This window comes from Daucus carota, chromosome 5, assembly GCF_001625215.2.
Source record: "Daucus carota subsp. sativus chromosome 5, DH1 v3.0, whole genome shotgun sequence".
NCBI lineage: Eukaryota > Viridiplantae > Streptophyta > Magnoliopsida > Apiales > Apiaceae > Daucus > Daucus carota.
In genome coordinates this window covers 28,147,418-28,167,655 of record NC_030385.2, presented here as the reverse complement: position 1 = coordinate 28,167,655, position 20,238 = coordinate 28,147,418, and the positions used below count along the sequence as shown (strand labels likewise).

The window sequence follows — 20,238 nt, the reverse complement described above, 5'->3', positions numbered from 1 at the left end:
CGAATACCCGAATATGATCCACGGTTCATATTCAATTCGAACTAATATACATATAAATTTTAAATCCATCACATTTGTAATTAAATAGTCATCATTTTATAAAATTTTAATATCTTATTTAAGTTTATATCTACATAAAATATGGTTTATTTAATGTGATAATGCTTATTATCCCCATATATATTTAATAAATGATATATACCAATATATAAATATAAATTTTAATTTAAAATTAAAATTATTATAATTTATAATATTATGTTTACATAGACTAAATGATAATTATTCGAATAATTGAAATAACAATGATATATAATGTTAGTGGATCATATTCGGCTCATATTTAATGGATCATAAACTACCCGGTTAAAATATAGAAAATACGATACTAGATCATATTCGGTTCAGATCCGGATCTCAAATATCCGGGGTCAGTTCATATCCGAATAAAATGATCCCGGACCCAAATTATCCGAATAAAATGATTCCGGACCCAAATCTGGACAAGCTAAAACTATGATACGATACTTGAGCATGGAGGTACCCGGTAGCCCGGATATTTTACAGCTCTGCATGCAACTAAGGGAGGAAAAATAAACGATTATCCGCGGGATCCTGGTAAGCCGCCATGAGACAGGAAAGTATCGGTTTGGACTTTGGACATGATAGCATTATGACTTTCAATTTGAATGGGCTAAGCTTTTTAATAGCCGGGCTCTGGGCTTTACCATACATATTGAGTCCCGGAGCAGATTATACTAGCAAATTTATGCAAAATGGACTCAAAGGCTCCGTGCTTTAAAATCGCTGCAATTGTACAGCTCTGTCCGGATGGAGTCTAGCAGGGCTGTAATTGGGCCTAGCAAGTCTAGTTTTGGGCTGATCGTAATTTAAATTGAGTTAATCGTGTCAAGCAATGCTCGTTTAACTAAATCGAGTCAAAATCTCCGTCCAAATTCAATTCATTTAATTTCACGAGTCGAGTCGAGTCGAGTCGAGTCGGCTCATTTAGCTAAACAAGTCGAATTTTAGTAAGTTGATCGAGTCGGCCCGAAATAAGCTCTTACAAATGATGGCATTTGTGTTACGCTGATTGACCAGACCACTCTGCAGCAACCCCAAGCTCCTGCTTCGCTCTAGGTGTTTATTCAAAACTCTCATATTTGGATCTTATTAATTCTGTTGTATTTAAGATTAAGGAAATTTTGAATTCTATATTCTACATTTAATTAGATGTCAAAGAGTTAGTGACCGCTTTCAAGAGAACAAAAGATCTCTCTTTGCTTATGTTACCAAATTATGGAATACCTGCTGAAGTAAATGCCTATCTTTATACAATTAAATATTCCTCTGCTGTAGTGAATGCGGGTGATGCTCAGTCTAGGGACAAGTTTAAAAAGTTTCCTAACCACAGCAGTATACTACTTGGTGATCCAAATAATTTGCATTTTGTCATGGCAGCTTCCATTTTACGAGCTGAGATGTTCGGCATTACTATTCTTGATTGGGCTGTGCAGCCCAAGGCATTGGCAGAAGCTATTGATCGAGTGATGGTTTTGAAATTGCAACCATAATTTATGTGACATACTTCTTTTGTGGCTGATTTAGAAATTTAAAAAAAGTAACGCCGCCTGAATCATCCTGAAAATTGTGGCTGATTTCTGCACTTCATCTACCAGGTGTGTACATAATTCCATGGGTCTGGAATAAAATATGCAAAGGAGAGGACATGGGTCTGTATTCCAAACAGAGCTCAGGCCAAAAACTGAAAGTCCAACTGCAGTTACAGGTTATTTCATCTATATTCTAATGGTCAAATTAAACTATAGTTGCACTATCTAATCTTAGGTAGCCTATAATCTTAGTTGCCTTATGTAGGTTGTTCTGGTGGTGAATTATATGTAGCCTATAAAAAATTTGTGATCATCTGTGGATTGTTAACTGTAGGCAGCTTTTATGTTTAGTGGTTTGAGCTACAATTGGATTTGCATATATTAGATTCCCTCTAGGTAACCATTTATGTCATAAAATTGAGATGCTTAATTAATATGTAAAGCTTCTTTTCGAAATTAAATCTGGTGTGTAGCATGTGAGTTGTTATCTTTACCTTTGCTAGGCACCCAGATGTTGATTATTACTTAAAGGCTTACTAAAGATTTTATTAATGTCACTTAGCATAAAGTTAGAGTTTATACATTGCTTCAGTCTGAATTTTGCGAACCCTGTCAAAATTCTTCACATAGTACCTGTTTAACCTCAAGAAAGATAGTTAGTAATTTTGAAGTTAAAATTATCTAAATTGGATTCATATGAAGACAGAATGAGTCTTTATATGTATGCTTCAAAGGAAACTTTATTCTAGAGGACTTTAGATAATCTTAGCTTGATGAATTGTTACTCCCTCCGTCCCCTTTTACATGTCCATTATGCATTTCGAGGAGTCAAATTGACCAATTTTTGACTAAATATTACAAATTATCTACTCATTATTTTTAAAATCTGAAAGTTGCGTATTAAAATACACTAAATGTACTTTCTATTGATATAATTTTTATTATTTTTCTCAATTATCTGATACATGTAAAGTTCAGTCAAAATAAAGTCAATTTGACTGGTCAAAAGTCAAAGTGGACATGTAAAAAGGGACGGAGGGAGTATAACTTTTGTCTGTGACTTGCATGTCTTTATCGTGTGTAGAATAAATATTATTATAATAATATTATTAATCAAAAAGTCTGATCAGTCACCATGCCAACCAGCTTGCCGGCTATAAGAGGACAATTTATTACTAAATTTTAGTAACAACTAATATAATTTGATAATTACAATAAATCATAGTTATTCATCATGGAAAGTCAAAATTGATGATTAAAATAATATTAATGATTAACCGTCTGATGAGTGGAATATATGCGAGATCTCGAGTGAGATCAGATCATACGGTTGGTAGTGCAGCATCAATCAATATGTTGTCTTGGTTAATGTACTTAAACATCTAATCTTTGCTTCCCATGCAAAGTACCTCTTAATCTAATCAGTAGTAACAAAAACAGGATCACAAATCCTTAGAGACGTTGTTTAGGAACCTCCCAGAATAGTATAGTTACCAAAGTCAATGGATAGTGTCCTGTATTTTCTGTTGCAGTCCGTGGCTAAGCTACTGTCGCTCTGATTATTTTTTATAATCAAATCTGAAATCATACTATATATAATCTGATTATAAGAAAGGCTATCAGTATCTTTTAAATGTATACAGAATATCACATAGCAAAACATAGGAAAGGGAAAGAGGTGGCTAGAAAACTTTGATGCCTATTGATCTCAGGTTTAACTTGGGTACCCCTGATGAAAATGAACCCAACATCGAAGATTTTAATTTCAAAGGCTTGGCAAGTGCAATATGTTCCTATAAACAAATAGAAGTGCAATGGGCCTATACAAGCATCTCAGTTTCCAATCTAATATATACATTATTCCCTAAGGTTCTTTTTTGTTATTTGGATCTTATTAATTCTGTTGTACTTAAGATTAAGGAAATTTTGAATTCTATATTCTACATTTAATTAGATGTCAAAGAGTTGGTGACAAGAGAACAAAAGATCTCTCTTTGCTATTGCTTATTTTACCAGATTCTGGAATACCTGCTAAAGTAAATGCCTATCTTTATACAATTAAACATACCTCTGCTATAGTGAATGCGGGTGATGTTTAGGCTAGGGACAAGTTGAAACGTGTTCTCCAGTGCCTTGATAAGGGCAGATGTGACGCTCTCCAGGACTGCATCGTTCTTTTGCCATATTCAGATGTTACTCAGCTACACACCCCATCAACATCTACTTATTTGTCGCACCTCTCTCCACATTATGCATCATTAAGCTTATCTGGTTAGTTAAATGAAATATGAGACATGTGCGCTGGCTGCAGTTTTAATATCGTAAAGCTAATACATTTGTCTAAATTTGGTCATATATAGGTCAAGTTAACAAACACCCAATGTCTCCACTTTTTACCTCTCCTTCTGCGAGGAGTTTATAGCATATAAATTTAACAGGTATGGTCAAATAAACATTAGGTTTTAAATATAAGCTATATTTAAATATTGGTAAAATAAAAATATTGCTTTGTCGAATAGAAATAACAGTAATGCTGGTAATGCCGGATAAGAACACAAGTAATTTCGGTTCCTATTATTGATCTCTACGCAATAGATATTAGTTAACTTATTGGTGTTTGTCAAAAAGTTTCATTTGGTTAGACTACTCAGATTTACAATTTTTGAAATAAGAAGTCATTGAATTCACTCTTTTTATAAGTTAGCTTTTCTCTTTGATGAATTCCCAAAAAGATTTGGATCATCTTTTAATAACCCGACTATGGTATGTATATTCCATACAATTGTGCAACTAGGAATTAGAAAAAGAGACACGTAACAATACACAATAAAAACCTGATTATTGGATGTGTACAGATAAATTATCAATTATAAAAATATGAAAACAACAAACATTACCCGTGTGCGAAGCACGGGCCAGATATACTAGTACTAGCAAATTTATGCAAAATGGACTCAAAGGCTCCGTGCTTTAAAATCGCTGCAATTGTACAGCTCTGTCCGGATGGAGTTTAGCAGGGCTGTAATTGGGCCTAGCAAGTCTAGTTTTGGGCTGATCGTAATTTAAATTGAGTTAATCGTGTCAAGCAATGCTCGTTTAACTAAATCGAGTCAAAATCTCCGTCCAAATTCAATTCATTTAATTTCACGAGTCGAGTCGAGTCGAGTCAAGTCGGCTCATTTAGCTAAACAAGTCGAATTTTAGTAAGTTGATCGAGTCGGCCCGTTTAATTTACACTTAATCAAGTTAAATCTCTACACGAATTCGGTTCAAAAATCGAGTCGAGCCGAGCTGACTCGTTTAACTAAACGAATATGAAATCTTTTTCGAGTTCGACACGTATACAATTCAAGCAAGCTTGGTTTTTATTTAGGTAAATTCTTGATGGTACCTTCGTAGAATTGGCTTTTTTCAATGGTACCATCGCATTTTTGACTTCTACCGATGGTACGCTCGTACTTTTAATTTACTCTCTATGGTACCCTCGTGTACTTTTTATCTACTCTATTGATTTCAAATTGTAAAACAAATTGTATATTTGAAATCTTTGCGAAAAGTTACATAAAATAGACCCTTAAATCATGTAAAACAGAGTCAAAATGAGTGAGATATATTCAAACTTCATAACCAAACTTTGTCATTAATATCTCACTCATTTTGACTCTGTTTTACATGAGTTAAGGGTCTATTTTATGTAAGTTTTGGCAAAGATTTCAAATATACAATTTGTTTTATAGTCTGAAATCAATAGAGAGTAGATCAAAAGTACATAAATTAAAAGTACGAGAGTACCACTGGTAGAAGTCAAAAATGCGATGGTACCATTGAGAAAAGCCAATTCTATGAGTGTACCATCAAAAATTTCTTTTTTATTTAAACAAGTCCGAGCTTGCTGGTCGGGAGCAACCCGACTCAAATTACAGCCGAGAATCTAGGGTTCTATAATTCTGTGCAAAAATAGAAGCGAAAACATCTCATGAAGATTTGCACTCGTATGATACGACGTTGGACGAGAACTCTTTCCTCCTGTTTCTGGAAAATATTAGTATATGCCCGTATAGTACAAATTTCAGTGTTTTTTACATCTCATGCAAAAAGTAAATCATGCTGTTATATTGAAACACAATAAGTCAATAACTGTGTCTAGTCCAGGCTGTAAAGACAGGGCGGGCTCAACAGTGAAGCCAACTAAGCGGTCCCTTAGGGCCCTCAAGTCTCAAAGAGGCCCCAAATTCTTTATAGTTATATATATATAGAGTCATACCCCAATAGAAACCTCCTTATTCTAGAATCTAAAAACCAAGCTGAAATATCACTAAATTCTAAAGCAAATACCACTAAATTTTTAAACAACCCCATCTCCACCTCCATCTTCACCAACCCCACCTCCACATCCGTCACTGCCACCACCTCCGTCGTCACCTCCTCCATAACCACCACCACCTCTATGCCGCCCGCCCCCTCCATCTCCATTATTTCTCTAACAACACAATCTTCACTCCATCTTCACCAACCCCATCTTAGTCGCTGCTTCCAGTGGCGGACCCAGAATTTTTTCTCAGTGGGTTCCTTGTTTTATTTTATTAATATAAATAATAAATATTTAATTAAATATTAATATTTAAATTTTTGATATTAATATTAAATGTTAATTTAAAGAACAACGGAAACTAAAAGGAATATGTTTATACAAATATCTTAATAAATACGAGATGTTAAATAATTTCGAACAACAATCGCCTAATAATTAATAAGATTTCTGAATTATTAAAGTAAATTATGAATTTGGTAAAATATTTTAGTGGGTTCCCGCTAATTTTAAATTAATTTTTAACCGAAATTTACCTTATAATTACATTTCGGCGGGAAGTTGAGTGGGTGCCCGGGAACCCATAGCCAAAGCTATGGGTCCGCCTGTAGCTGCTTCAACCTGCTTCAGCTTCGTTCATACTTCTTTCTCCATCTCGGCTCAACTTCAAAGGCGGAGCCACCACTATTCTGGCAACGCTCCAACCCCCTACTTCAAGCCGCCCACACCTTCGTTACAATCATCCTTCCTCCATCTCCACCTTCACCTCCACCATCTCCACCATCGTCACCACCATCTGAATCGAAAACGTGAACAGATCTGGAGATTTGAGCAGTTTTTGGAACATGTATGGAGATTATGGGCGGTTTCTGCAACTTTTCACTAATTCATGCAACACAAATCACTAAATCCTAAAGAGAATATCACTAAATTGTATTGAAAATATCACTAACTTGTATTGGTTTCTAGTTTTTATTTTAAGAGTGGTTTTTATTTGATCATGAGTCTATATATATATTTAGGTGATAATAATTAAACATTGATTTGTATATATGAAAACATATCTAAAAGAAATATGGATTATTGTATTTTAAAAAGAAAATACTAAATAGTCACAATAAAATATTAAAACATATAAATAAGATTAAATAAAAAAATTGAGAATTAGATAAAACAAATGATTTTGAATTTTTCAGTGATATGTGTAAGTACTTAATAAATTTAATAAACACACTGTTTAAATAAAAAATATCTGTTTTTATTTTTCATAACTCTTACGTTATTATAATTATGTGATTTCTATCTTCTGTGTAATAATACTTTTCTACAATTTAATAAGTTAAATGTTATATTAATATACGAAACCTAAAAAAATAAAAAGAACAATATATAAACTATTTCAGATATAAAAAATAAGTATTACATAAAAAAAGTATTAATACAAATAATATATAAATTTATATATGAAATGAAATAAAAATATTTTTATATATGAAAAAAGAGCCTCCACTAAGATCTTGCTTAGGGCCTCATGTTTAGTTGAGCCGGCCCGTGTAAAGATTTTTGCAGGACTTTGGCGGAAAGTGATGGGTGATAAGTCTGAAATCATGTAAAGAGTGAAACTGAGAGATAAGTCGACAGCTTCTTGTGAATGTAGGTCGGATGGATAATTGAACTGAATTTGTCAGTGCTGTAAGCCCACTCTCCTGTCATAACAGGGAAGCTTTAAAGGCCTCATTAAAACCCTGTTTATTATTTCTGTCCTTATTATTACGAATATGGGTTGTAATAAGCCCACCTGTTCCATTTTTTCGACAGCAACTCTCAGTTCCTCCTCTAGTCTTTATCAATATTCAAGACTACACAACCTTTTTTTTAATATCTCAAGGCTTCTTGTACAACTTGACGTGTGTCAAGTTATTTGATCAGTGTCACTGCTATACAAATCATCAAATACTACAATTTCAAACAACTAAGGATTCTGCCCTTCCAAGCAGGCAATGGCCGGATCATATCAAGGATTAAAAAGTGAAATGTCGTTAAACTTCTGTCTTTGTAAGCTTCAACGAACTCTTGAAGTTAGCGCCAATCCTACGTATGACTAGATCTGATCGAAATGTCTGAACTCCGAAGTCCAAAGTTGATATCTCAAAATACAAGCAAGATGTCTCCAATGTTGCAGTATCACATCTCGCAGGTGAAAAGTGAAAACTGAAAACTGACAGCCGTAACTAGAGTAACATTCAAATGCTGGATCAACTATTTCCTGTTAATTTCTAGATTCCTATGCTATTGCTGCTGGCATCTGTTAGAATTGTCAATCTTCTTGCTGTTTTTGTGAATTCACTGCAAGAGAGTAAAAGTGAGAAAAGCGGGCAAAACCAAAATTTTTGTAAACATCAAAAGAAAATCTAAAAGTTGAAAAGAAGTTAAAGCCCCCTGATTTGATCAGGGCACAGAAAAAATTTAGGAAGACAGCAAAACTAAAGTCACCTGAATGATTCATCTCCGATGTGCTTTACAGCACCTCTGATGTCACGGTATAGCACATGATTCAACATATCAGAGCTTTCTATGCCAAACATGGTTGCCAATTTTCTGCACAGTTCTTCATAAGATGAAAGCAAAGAGAGATCAAGAGTGCGACCTACATCCTCAGATTCCATGAAAACCTTACAGTGTCCGATTTCCAAGTTAGCGTCAGCTTCCTGTGGATTACCTTTGTATTGAAGGTGTCCTTCGCAGGATGGGCGCTCTCGTATCGCATGTTGACGAAGTGCAAAACCTGAACCAGAGGCGGAACCATCACCGTCAGATAAATTTGATACCTTATCTACATCCCCTTCAGAAGAACTGTTGCCGGCACAAACTGGCGAGACTGTGACACCAGAGCTGCTTACTGAGATCTGCTGTTTTGTAAGTATTGGCTGACCAAAAAGTAAGAATTGCTGTGGTTTTTGGTCATCAGCCTTTTTTGCAGCGTGTGCTGAATTCCCGATGCTCAACAAACAGGAAATATTCTCACTGCTTCTAGACTTATTAAAGCTTGGATTGATGGAAGGCCTGGTAGGTATACAACCATGACCAAAAGGTGAGAAACCAGGCGGAAATAGACCCGACTGCAATTTGTTAAAGTGGAATTCTGGTAATGGTAAACCATATTGAGTGTGCCTGGCTCCCTGCATGCCAGCAGGAGTGATATCTGAAAAATGATCAAAAGGACTGGTGTGCCCTAGAAGATTACCAGAAAATGTTGGAACCGGAAGTTGCCAGTCGAGAGGGAAATCTGGGTGTTGGGGTAGTCTTAGCTTCTTTCGTGGTGGTGACAAGGGGGAAATATGAATACTAGGCATGTTTGACACCAATTCCACAAGCCATGGGCTGACACTTTTCACATTGTGAAGCAAATCAGGTTCATCCCAGGTGACCTGCACCACATTACTTGATTTTATAGGTATAGAACGACAAAACATGTAAATCATGAAGTACACTAAAATCAAGCTACCATATCAGGATATAGTGACAGAGAAACAACAGTGTATTGCACTGGAATATTGACAGTTGGGAGCAACATAGCCACAATACTAGACAAATGCTGGAACATCAGGTGAAGGCTTAACTATATATGTTGTATGTACCACCAGGTAAAACTAATGGAAGACCAAGATACAAACTAAAGGAAGCATTTCAGTTCAAGCTGTTATCAATATATTGGTCTGCAATTGTGACAGAACCTGATGCTTTACCGTGGAATTAAAATCCTAACCTGAACATATTTATAGAATTATCTTGAGCACATCAGGGAAATGCTTACAAGATTCTGTATAATTTGTTTATACAAACTATTGCATAAATTAAACTACATAAGAACCAAAAATAATTCATGAGAATGTAAAACAATTACTTGGAAGCTTTGTCAAAACCAAAAACTGCACACTGAAATATACCTGCAGAAGCCTCCAAGGTGAATCAGGCCAACGCATAGGATCCGCAACTTGAACAGAGGATATAGTCCCCATGAACCAACTTATACGTGACGAATCTTCGGTTTCAAAGGGCATTTTAAATCTCATTCCTGAGCACCACCGGATTTGCATTGCAGATTTCACTTGTGAGGCTTTCACACAGAACTCTGGTGTGCTTGCTCGAGGGTAGTAAACAACTTCAAAGGGATGCCCATTAGCTGCAAGGGTTGCTGCTTCAATTACTGATTCAGCTCTCACTTTTCCCTTGTTCATTCCACTTCCACTACCACATGGACTTCCTCCATCACCGTATCTTGTTAATTTGTTTTCATCATCCCTAAGAAATGCTGAGAACCCACCATATGGCACAGCACAATTTCCGCCAGCCGGATTCCATCCAGAAGTTGATTCAGGGTTACCGCCAATTCCCCTCTTCGCCCTCCGTATTCCAACACAAAGGTCCCCATTTTCAGCTCTCAAGAACACAATTGAATCTCCCGCAACAAGCTTTTTCTGATTTACGAAAGTACTCCATCCTGTCGTTAAAAGATGACGTCTAGGTGTTCCCCTGTAAATATGACGGAATTTCCACGTTTCACCATGAACATCTTTAGCAAGAATAGTTTGGACTGGAGGATCTGCAGAGTAGTCCAGCCGTGGGAAAATTGTCTCTGCACAATAGCGAGGAACTGAAAATCCCCCACCATTATTGGCATCTGACTGCGTCAATGTCTTGGCAAACGAAGTAGGTTTATCTTGCGCATCTGACAAACTTTCATCATCGTCACAATTAACCTCATTTCCACTTACGGGAACCAGCCTCATGTTAGCATAAACCTCATCAGTCTCCGGATCCGCCATGAACCTATTACTCAATACTCTACAGACAACATAAGGCGGAACCCTATTCACAAAATCCACATTCTGACAAGAATGCTCGAAATGACCCTGAGGGAAATAATAGACCTTAGAGTTCACCGGCGGCATTTGCACCATACTGCCGGCACAAGCATGCCAGAACTGAGAATCTAAGCATTTCTCAATCTCCCTCAAATTTTCATTAGAATCCATAAAAGTAATCATCACTACATAAAACAAATCAGAACCACTCTCAGTAAACATATAACCAAATTCATAAAATTAACCACAAATCACATAAACGAGCCACATACTAACACATAAATCAGTTTTCCATTGTAAATACACAATTCCTCTAAATATAAAAGGGGGGTGAAACAAAATTTACTACAAACGAATTGTCAGCTTTTAAAATCCAATCAACACAATTACGATTAAAAGATCAAGATATGTATGTATAACAGAAACGATACCTGAATCTTGGATTGATTCCACAAGTACTGCCTCTCTCTCTCTCTCTCAATATTCAACAGGTATAATAAAAGATAGGATGAATCGAAACGACAAGAAAAAAAGAAGTTGAAAAATCCATATACAACTACTACTAGTAGAGAACTCGAGTGCTGTCGTCTTCAAACAAGAACAAAGTTCATGACCGACACACAAAGATTGTCAAAAGATTCAATATTCTCTCTCTCTCTCTCTCTCAGCACTTTTTCTCTCTCTTATCTCTCTCTTACTCACTCTCTTGGATCAATACAAAAAAGTCCACTAGAATCACCACCATAATAAAGCTCTCGTACATGAATAATACAGACACACACTTTTGTCACTCTGCGTGTATATATCGTCACAGTATGTATGTAAGTATAAACTAGTCCAAAGTAGTAGTGCTAGTAGTAATCTGTACACTGGTTTTTAGCAGATACAGTTTAACTTGTACGCCCGGAGCTTACGATTTTTTTGTTACTTGGTGTTTTGTCCGCTTTATCTACATGGAAAACCGTAATTTCACACACACCCATATATTACTGCTCTATCACATTCCGCAGTAAAAGCTCGTTGAATTAATTTTAGAGTACAAGTACAATGTTTTTTATTATATTCAGATGAGACTGTTAATTTTGATTATTATATAAAATTTATATATACATCTATTATCAAATATAATGAAATTATTGATTTAAATTAACCACATACTAAATTTCATATCAAATTTATAGTTCTATTTTTATTAAACTAATAAATGATACTACTATCTTTTTGACCGTGTTAAATCAGATGCTAAAAATCACACCCGGCTGAGAATAACACGAAATAGAAGTGTCGCATGAAAATTGATAATGTCAAAGAAATTTGTTATTTCATTTGTCCCTTCAATAGTTTATTTCTAGTAATAACTAAAACGCTCGGTCAAAATAATGAAAACATCGTAATAATAAATAAGTTGTTCTAAATTATCTTCGACGATTAATGAACAATTCAAAATACTTTTTTTAAATCTTTCTTTATAGTAATAATTAAAAAAAAATTCATCTTAAACAAATGGTACGAATCAAATTACATCAATTGGATTGACATCTTCTTCTCAACATCTTCTTCTCGGTGAAGAGTAGTGGACATGTAATAATAGACGAATATGTTTGTTTATTTATATATTTTTATTATTCTTTGCCATATTTTGTCCAGAACAGTGAACTTTCGAATTTGTGTTTGAACAAGAAGTTGTTTTAACATTTTAATTTTTATTAAAAGAATTTGATTTACTTGACTCTTTATTTTTAAACCTCGACACATCCCATCAGTTGATTATACTGTATTCATCATAATGCTCAAAAATTTAAAATAGTAAATCAAGTCAATGAGTTAAATTTCAGATGGGAGGTTCATTGTATACATAAATTTAGTTTTTATTTCAGTGAATTTATTTATTTTATTTCTTCTCGTGAAATTCCCGGTCAATTGTTATTACGAGAAGATGAAGATTGTGGCATGCATATTTATCCCGAAAGCGAGTCACTTTTAAAGGCAGATAAATGCTGAAATTTTCTAGAGTAACATCACAAAATTCACAGATTATACTACTACTATATTATATTTTTTTTTTGTTGAACACGCACCGGATTTGCTTTGAAATCAGGAAAATACAAATAATTGTTATAGACAGGGAGATCTGTTCTCAACCTCTCTATAATCCAACACATGAAACGGAAGAGAGACAAAGACAGTTATAGTCTCTTTAAAATAATCATTAAACAAGTAATTTATTAATTCTATACGTAAGCTGATATCATTTATCTAAAAAAAATGAGGCTAACGAGATCTTGTTCCTTGTTGCGTGGAGTCGTAGTTAAGTAATGAGTCAGTCTTCATACTCGTATCCCAACAATTTATTCATCTCTATTTATTCACCCAGGTGCTCGAAATGCAAAGTAGTCAAACATTTATCGTTTTACTACTGCAGTCTGTAGATCAAAGATTTAAAAATGTGGCGCAAATCAATCTATTGTCGAACTTATACGATAATACCGAGTTTTAAATAGAGGTGAAAACATAATTAAAAATAAGAAATTTGACTCATGTTTGTGCTCTCAAGTGCTTTTAGGAATGAATTAATGAAATAACTGGAGTGAAAAATAATCTTAGAGCATTCTGACGGAGTTGGTTACGATTGTTGGCTAAATTGGACATATAAGATATTACGTAAAGTTTGCTAAACCTGCAAGATATTGTGCTTCAATGGTATTTGCTATATTAGATGGCTATAATTTAAAAATAATATTTTATTAATTTTTATATTGTTATAAATAGAATATATCAGTTTAATATGGTAATAAATAATTTGCAATTTTCCTACAGATTTCTTGCAGGCATGTAGAGTTTCAATAAATATAGTCTTACACAGGATATTAGCTATAGTTATAGATAAGAGTTTGGTGTGGTTAGAGCGTGTTTTTTTTTTTTTTTCTAAAACGACTATATTTCTTATTTTTAGTAAATCAACTTAATTTTTAGTTAATGACTCTTCATGATTGGAGATGCTCTTATTAAAATACTCCATCCGTCTAATTAGGTTCATTATATCGAAAGATGAAGATTGAGCATGTATCTTAAGACTCGAATTAAGGATATTTTTATAAATGAAATTTTCTTTTTCTAAATAAAAATATAATTTTTAACTTTTATTTATAAAAGAATAATCTCAAAAACAAGTTATGAAACTATACTTAATCAGAACCTTAAAATACGTGTCGAGTAGCGGATAAAAATATGTAAAGAAATGTGTGGTGGGGAGGAAGTATCATCTAAAAACTTCCATTCCAAAACTAAACGCAAGAGAAAAATAGGTCGTAGAAATAATTAAAAATAATGTTAAAATGATAAATATGTTCTTATAATTAAATTTAACTTTTATAACTAATTTATCAAAATTATACTCATCCGTTCCGGATGTAACATCTTATTTGACTTTTTTGTGATCAAATCAACTAAATATTTGACATAAAATATACGCTGAATTTGAATGTCTCACAAATTTAAATTTATGATTTGGTATGCCCCATATCTGAGTCTCCGTATTCGACTTTATTTTAATAGATTAATTATAAATTTATAATTAAATTTTAGTGAATTGTATACAAATATGATTTTATATGTAGTCTAGTGAATTTTAAATAAAATATCATAGGATTGATGCTGAGTTTAATACCAAAATTTTAAGTATAATTTAAAATCATGATAGATACAATATATTTTGGAGAATTTAAAATCTTAATTAAATATTTTGAATATATTTTTTTAAAAATCATTTTAAATATATTTGAATTTCATAAATGAATTTTGTTTTCAAAAATCACAATTAAAAATATCTCTAAATCATACCTAAAATATTAATTAATCATCAATATACTTATATAAAGGAGAAGCGAGGGGCGTGTATGTGGCGCCTTTCACATTGCTCCGTTCTATTTTTCTAATTTTCTGGAATTTTTGAATGAAAATTATCAAAAAATAGAACTATATTTTTTAGTTTCGGGTATATTAAAAACAAGTTTCAGAATCTGATTTTGTTTCATATTATTTATGGAATATAGTAACTTAAAATTTTAATCTGATTTTGTTTTAGATTATTTAATTATGGGAAAGAGTAACACACAAGTCTCTCTGCACCTATAAATACCCCTATAGATTGTAAGATTTTGGATCATCTAAACACAACCTCCTCCCTCTCAATACCACAACCCTACCTCTCTCTGGCTTGTATGTGGCGCCTCTCACATCGCTCCATTCTATTTTTCTAATTTTTTGGAATTTTTGGATGAAAAATATCAAAAATTGGAACTACATTTTTTAGTTTCGGGTATATTAAAAGTAAGTTTCAGAATCTGATTTTGTTTCAAATTATTTATGAAATATAGTAGCTTGAAAATTTTAATCTGATTTTGTTTCAGATTATTTAATTATGGAAAAGAGTAGCACACATGTCTCTTTGCACATATAAAAGGAGAAATGAGGGGAAATGAGGGGCGTGTATGTGGCGCCTCTCACATCGATCCATTCTATTTTTCTAATTTTCTGAAGTTTTTGGATGAAAAATATCAAAAATTAGAACTACCTTTTTCAATTTCGGGTATATTAGAAATAAGTTTCGGATGCTAATTTTGTTTCAGATTAATATTCTACAAATATTAATATTAAATCAATAATATAATTTTTATAGGCCGCCGCAACGCGGGGCTTCCGAACTAGTTATCAATATAAATGAACTACTTCCGGTTTATGCAAAAGTCGAAACGCAGTGAAAATAACATATAGTAATATGTGGATCGTTAAACAAAGAAAACAATACAGTAAAATTTAAGTGAGGTATGGAAAATGTGAGGTATGGGCCCATATGGCCTATGGGTTGCTTAAATGTATAGAAATGTACTCCCTCTGTCCCAGTCAATTGTATACGTTTCTTTTTCACTGCTCGACACGTTTTTTAAGGCACTTATAAAACATAGTTCTACAACTTATTTTTAAATTTTTTTTTTTTGTATAAAAGTATAAATGTTATATTTTTATACAGAAAAAGAAAATTTTAAAAATAATTTATAGAACTATACTATATTGAAATGTATTTAAGGCACTTATAAAACATAGTTCTACAACTTATTTTTAAAATTTTTTTTTTTGTATAAAAGTATAAATGTTATATTTTTATACAGAAAAAGAAAATTTTAAAAATAATTTATAGAACTATACTATATTGAAATGTATACTATTGACCGGGACGGAGGGAGTAAAAATAGGACTGGTCCCATGAGGTGATTGACTGACTGCTTGGCCCGAATCTCTGTCGCTTTGTTACTACTAGTGGGGAAGAATTTAAGTGGGAATTATGTGCATATGTACTCTGACCTCTGTTTTTACCATTTCTTGCTTCACTTTTAACCATGTCCATTCAGCCAGGGGCCCAGGACATTCATCACCTACCTATATTGTCATACATAAGACATTTTCAAAATATTACCGCTCTCATCTACTATTGACCAAGTACTATTTACTGTTAGAATTTCTTTTGCAAAGATCCGGAGAAACAGCTTGCGTTAGTCTCAATTGCAGTTTAAAGAGCGGATAACGCCCCACGATAATAGATGGGCTGAAACTTTCAACACACAAACTTGTTGGGCCGTTCAACTTCCTCTTGTATATGTGGCTTCCCTCACTCCATCCAAGTGGTACATGGTCATCACCGGATTTAATGTCATTGTGCTATTTTTTTGTCAGGTACTATTTTATTATTCAGATTGAAATATAATTATGCAACACGAGAGGCTAATATAAATTTCCCAAATATTTACAAATGATGTAGCATATATTATAAATTTTAATTTGGAGGCGCATATGTCTGTATGCGAGATGGAGATCTCGTATTATTATTAAGAAAATTATCATGAGAAAATTATCATGGAACTTGATGACTTCATTGATCATCTTTTATGTTACACGTGAAGGTCCCATTTAGACCTCTTCACAAAAGAATGTATTGCAACATTGCAGACCAAACAAGAAATTTAGCTTTGCTGGAATGGCTTGCGAAATTTACATGCAATGCATGGTTGAAAGAACAAATTAAGGTCTCTTCGATTCTTGAAAATCTAGCAGGGAGGAAGGTCCTTAGGTGGTGGCAGGACAGATTCTTCTGCGGACTTTCCATTTTCAACCACAAAAGCCATCTTTAATCCCCACATTGTGTGGAGTTCCAAGTGACAATGCATGAACCAAACACCTAAAACAGAACATAGCAAATCCAAAATGTTAGTTAGCAATTCATCTCAAAATCTAGACTAAATCTGCGCATTTGTGCTAGTTATTACCTGGATTATCGGCTCTGAATCTGATAGCAGTCCAACCTCCAGTAGGAACTCCAACAGTATTTCTTTCAGGTGGATCCACCAAGTTAAACTTGGCAGGGTCTTTCTTGGAGTTAAAGTTTCCTACACCGCTTCCCACGACAAAGAAATTGAAGCCATGAAGATGGAATGGATGAGACTCAACTGTCAAGAGGTTAGTGTCTTGCAGCACCAATTCCACTGTAGAATTGAACTTCAGCTTACTTAACCTGGTGCCTAAAGTAGTCCCCAGATTAGCTGTCAGTGGTGCACCTGTATAGTTGAAAGGGGCTAATGGACGGTCAGGAAAATCGGTCCTAAATACTCCAGGCATGTTGAAATAATGAGCCTGCAAGAGCCCTGTCTTTGGCATCACAAAGGTTATGTTATTCAGTGATGCTGTTAATTGTGTTCCGTTCTGGCAGCTGGGGCATGCGTTTTGCCCCAGACCAACGGTGTAAAACAGGCGTCGATCAACTTGAAGAGGGACATTAGCTGGAAATTGAGGAGTGTTTAGGCTTTTGAGTTTGCTGGTGTAATTGAGTGCGAAGTTAGTGTTGTTGGGAGCTGGAAGTGTAGGTAAGGTAGGAAGTAAAGTGTTTGAAACTCCTTTGTATTGTAAGATTGCTGTGGCCGTTTTGTTGTCTACAGGCACTGGTGCATCCATGAAAGGCCTTGCTGCCATGAAGTAACGGCCAGGAGATTGGTCAGCTTTTACTAATACGTTTGTGGTCTGTCCTGGTGCAATTAAAATGGCACTCGTCGTGAAGGGCTTTGTGTAAACAGCATCAATCTCTACTACTGTCAAGGTGTGACCCGCAATAGCAAAAAAGAGTTCATCGTTGAGTGCAGCGTTAATGATTCGTAGCAGGTATGTTCTTCCGGACTCAACTTCCATTGCAAAAGTATCTACAAATTAACATATGTCATTATTAAAAAGAGATCTTTAGTAGATGAATGAGTGAAATTCATGAATGCTGAATCAGAAATTACGTTTCTCAGAACATGGGAAGAGCGGCCCGGGCTTTCCATTGATGGTATGAGCATCAGACATTTGTGGTGGTAAGCCCAACTTATTCCCTTGCTTAACAATTGTTTCCACATCTCCATTCCACCATTCCCCTGCATTCATGATCACCAGCATAAGTACTTATGATTAACTTCTTAAAATCTGTAAAAGACGACGAATCTATCATTAGTTATATGCAAAACTAACCCAAGACTAAATTGGCTTCGCGGTAAGGTTGAGGGAATGGAAAAGGAGTTCCTTCCTTAGGCATAATCACAATGGCACCATAAACAGTGGCTCTTAGCCACAAAATATGTGCATGCCACCATAGCGTTCCCCTCTGACCCTTAACAGTCATATTGTAAGTGTAAGTGTTCCCCGTTTGAATCGGACATTGTGTTATATATGCAGGTCCATCAGCCCATCCATTGCGGAATTGTTTCAGACCATGCCTGCATGCATGCTCACAGTATCAGTTGCGGCACAAAATATATGAGATAAGGGAACCAAACTAAACTTGTATAAACAAGATTTATGTACCAGTGGATGGACAAGTTATATTGTGCATGATTGGTGACGTTTATAAGAATCTGATCTCCTTCTCGAGCGTACACAGTAGGCCCCGGCAACATCCCATTGACTGTAACAATTGGTTTTGCATGGCACAATCTGCTCACATTCTTCACTTGGACCTGTTGATCAAATTGAACAAAGTATGAATTAGCTTTAACTAACGAGTAAAGATCAAATATCAAACTTCTAGTATTACAGATTTACAGCCTGTTAACAACGCACTTACATCAAACTGATACGTCTTCAACGCAGCATCAGCCATGATAAAAGTTGCAGTGCAGGTGATGAAGAGAAAGAGTAATGCTTGAGACCATCTAAAGCAAAGTGTCATTTTTTTTTTTGGTTCAACAGAGGAAGAAGATCTTGTTTTGAGTTTGTATGAGAAATGGAGTTGGATGGATTGGTTTATATAGCAAGTGTTAGTGAAGACTAAAAATTCTGAAGACTTGAAAACGGAGCACATTAGGTGAAACGTAGGAAAAAAGTGCAGGGAAGCTTTGCTCTAATGCAGGATTTTGAACAAAGCTTGGAAGCAAGGGTGTACGGAAGTTGAGATATCAGTGTAGTTTCTGTTGGATTTAATACATTAATTTACAAGCTACTATTAATAGTATTATAATTAGAATATCGGTTTTTCTATGGTTTGCCCATGGGCACATGCTAAGCGCGGAAAATTTTGTGTTTAGATCATTTTGATTGGTTCCTCTCTCTTGATAATGGTGGACCCCCTGCAAATACACCAACCACACCAATCAAAATCTTCCAAATACAAAAATTTCCGTTAGTATGTGCTCATGGGCACACACTATACAAACCGTTATAATATTAGAGTAGTGTAAAGTTGAATATTGTGTCAAAATTTTTGCAGAGAACGGTTCGTATACTACAATATTATATGCATTTCTCTGTTCGCGTGGCACTGTGTATTACACGTTAAGGACCGACCACTAGGCTTGTGTGCATTCCATATCTTTTTGAGAGCAAGTTAAATATATTTTGTATATAGGATAGGAGAAATGAGGAATTAAACAATCCCCTGAAGGTCAAATATTCATTTCTTTAACTTATCACATCTGAATAATAAAATTTTGGATATGAATATGATATATTTGTATCCCGAATTTCACACATGTACTCCCTTATTACACAGATTTATGTATCACAAGTATGTCATTGATTCAAATATACAATTACACAACAAGAGTTTAACAAAAAAGTGAATTTAAATATAAAAATATATAGTCTAAAAATATAAAATTAATAGAAGACTTTAACGGGTGGGAGAAGTACATTAGTAAATTATTAATAATTGCTCAAAGGCAATTGATAAATTTTTAAGAATATATTAATAAATGTTTAAAATATAATAATATTTAATTATAAATCTTATCATATTAATTTTATAAAAATACATAATACATAATGATTTTTAGAAATTAAATTGACAGGTATTAATAAATTAAATCTATCTATCTATCTATCTATTTATAAATATAATAGCACAACAACAACATTTTATTGACCATAGAAAATT

General features: G+C 34.2%; 2 protein-coding genes across 2 annotated transcripts; both read right to left on the bottom strand.

Annotated features, from left to right (window-relative positions):
* Positions 1 to 7,774: 7,774 nt before the first annotated feature.
* LOC108220171 (auxin response factor 18) lies at positions 7,775 to 11,653 on the bottom strand. Its single transcript, XM_017393861.2, has 4 exons — positions 11,219 to 11,653; positions 9,870 to 10,972; positions 8,416 to 9,350; positions 7,775 to 8,268 (listed from the first exon to the last, which is right to left on the bottom strand). Exons 2-4 carry the CDS (start codon positions 10,968 to 10,970, stop codon positions 8,199 to 8,201), a joined length of 2,106 nt encoding a protein of 701 aa, XP_017249350.1. The 5' UTR covers positions 10,971 to 10,972; positions 11,219 to 11,653; the 3' UTR covers positions 7,775 to 8,198.
* Positions 11,654 to 16,635: 4,982 nt separating this feature from the next.
* On the bottom strand, positions 16,636 to 19,093 carry LOC108220885 (laccase-11). Its single transcript, XM_017394767.2, has 6 exons — positions 18,931 to 19,093; positions 18,672 to 18,823; positions 18,339 to 18,583; positions 18,116 to 18,244; positions 17,108 to 18,031; positions 16,636 to 17,019 (listed from the first exon to the last, which is right to left on the bottom strand). Exons 1-6 carry the CDS (start codon positions 19,033 to 19,035, stop codon positions 16,889 to 16,891), a joined length of 1,686 nt encoding a protein of 561 aa, XP_017250256.1. The 5' UTR covers positions 19,036 to 19,093; the 3' UTR covers positions 16,636 to 16,888.
* Between the last annotated feature and the right edge of the window lie 1,145 nt (positions 19,094 to 20,238).

Coding starts and splice junctions, on each gene's coding strand:
- LOC108220885 (XM_017394767.2), bottom strand. CDS start 19,035: ATGACACTTTGCTTTAGATGGTCTCAAGCATTACTCTTTCTCTTCATC. Junction 18,245..18,338: donor CGAAGCCAATTTAGTCTTGG/GTTAGTTTTGCA, acceptor TCATGAATGCAG/GGGAATGGTGGAATGGAGAT. Junction 18,032..18,115: donor CTTCCCATGTTCTGAGAAAC/GTAATTTCTGAT, acceptor GTTAATTTGTAG/ATACTTTTGCAATGGAAGTT.
- LOC108220171 (XM_017393861.2), bottom strand. CDS start 10,970: ATGATTACTTTTATGGATTCTAATGAAAATTTGAGGGAGATTGAGAAA. Junction 9,351..9,869: donor CACCTTGGAGGCTTCTGCAG/GTATATTTCAGT, acceptor AATGTGGTGCAG/GTCACCTGGGATGAACCTGA. Junction 8,269..8,415: donor ATCGGAGATGAATCATTCAG/GTGACTTTAGTT, acceptor ACTCTCTTGCAG/TGAATTCACAAAAACAGCAA.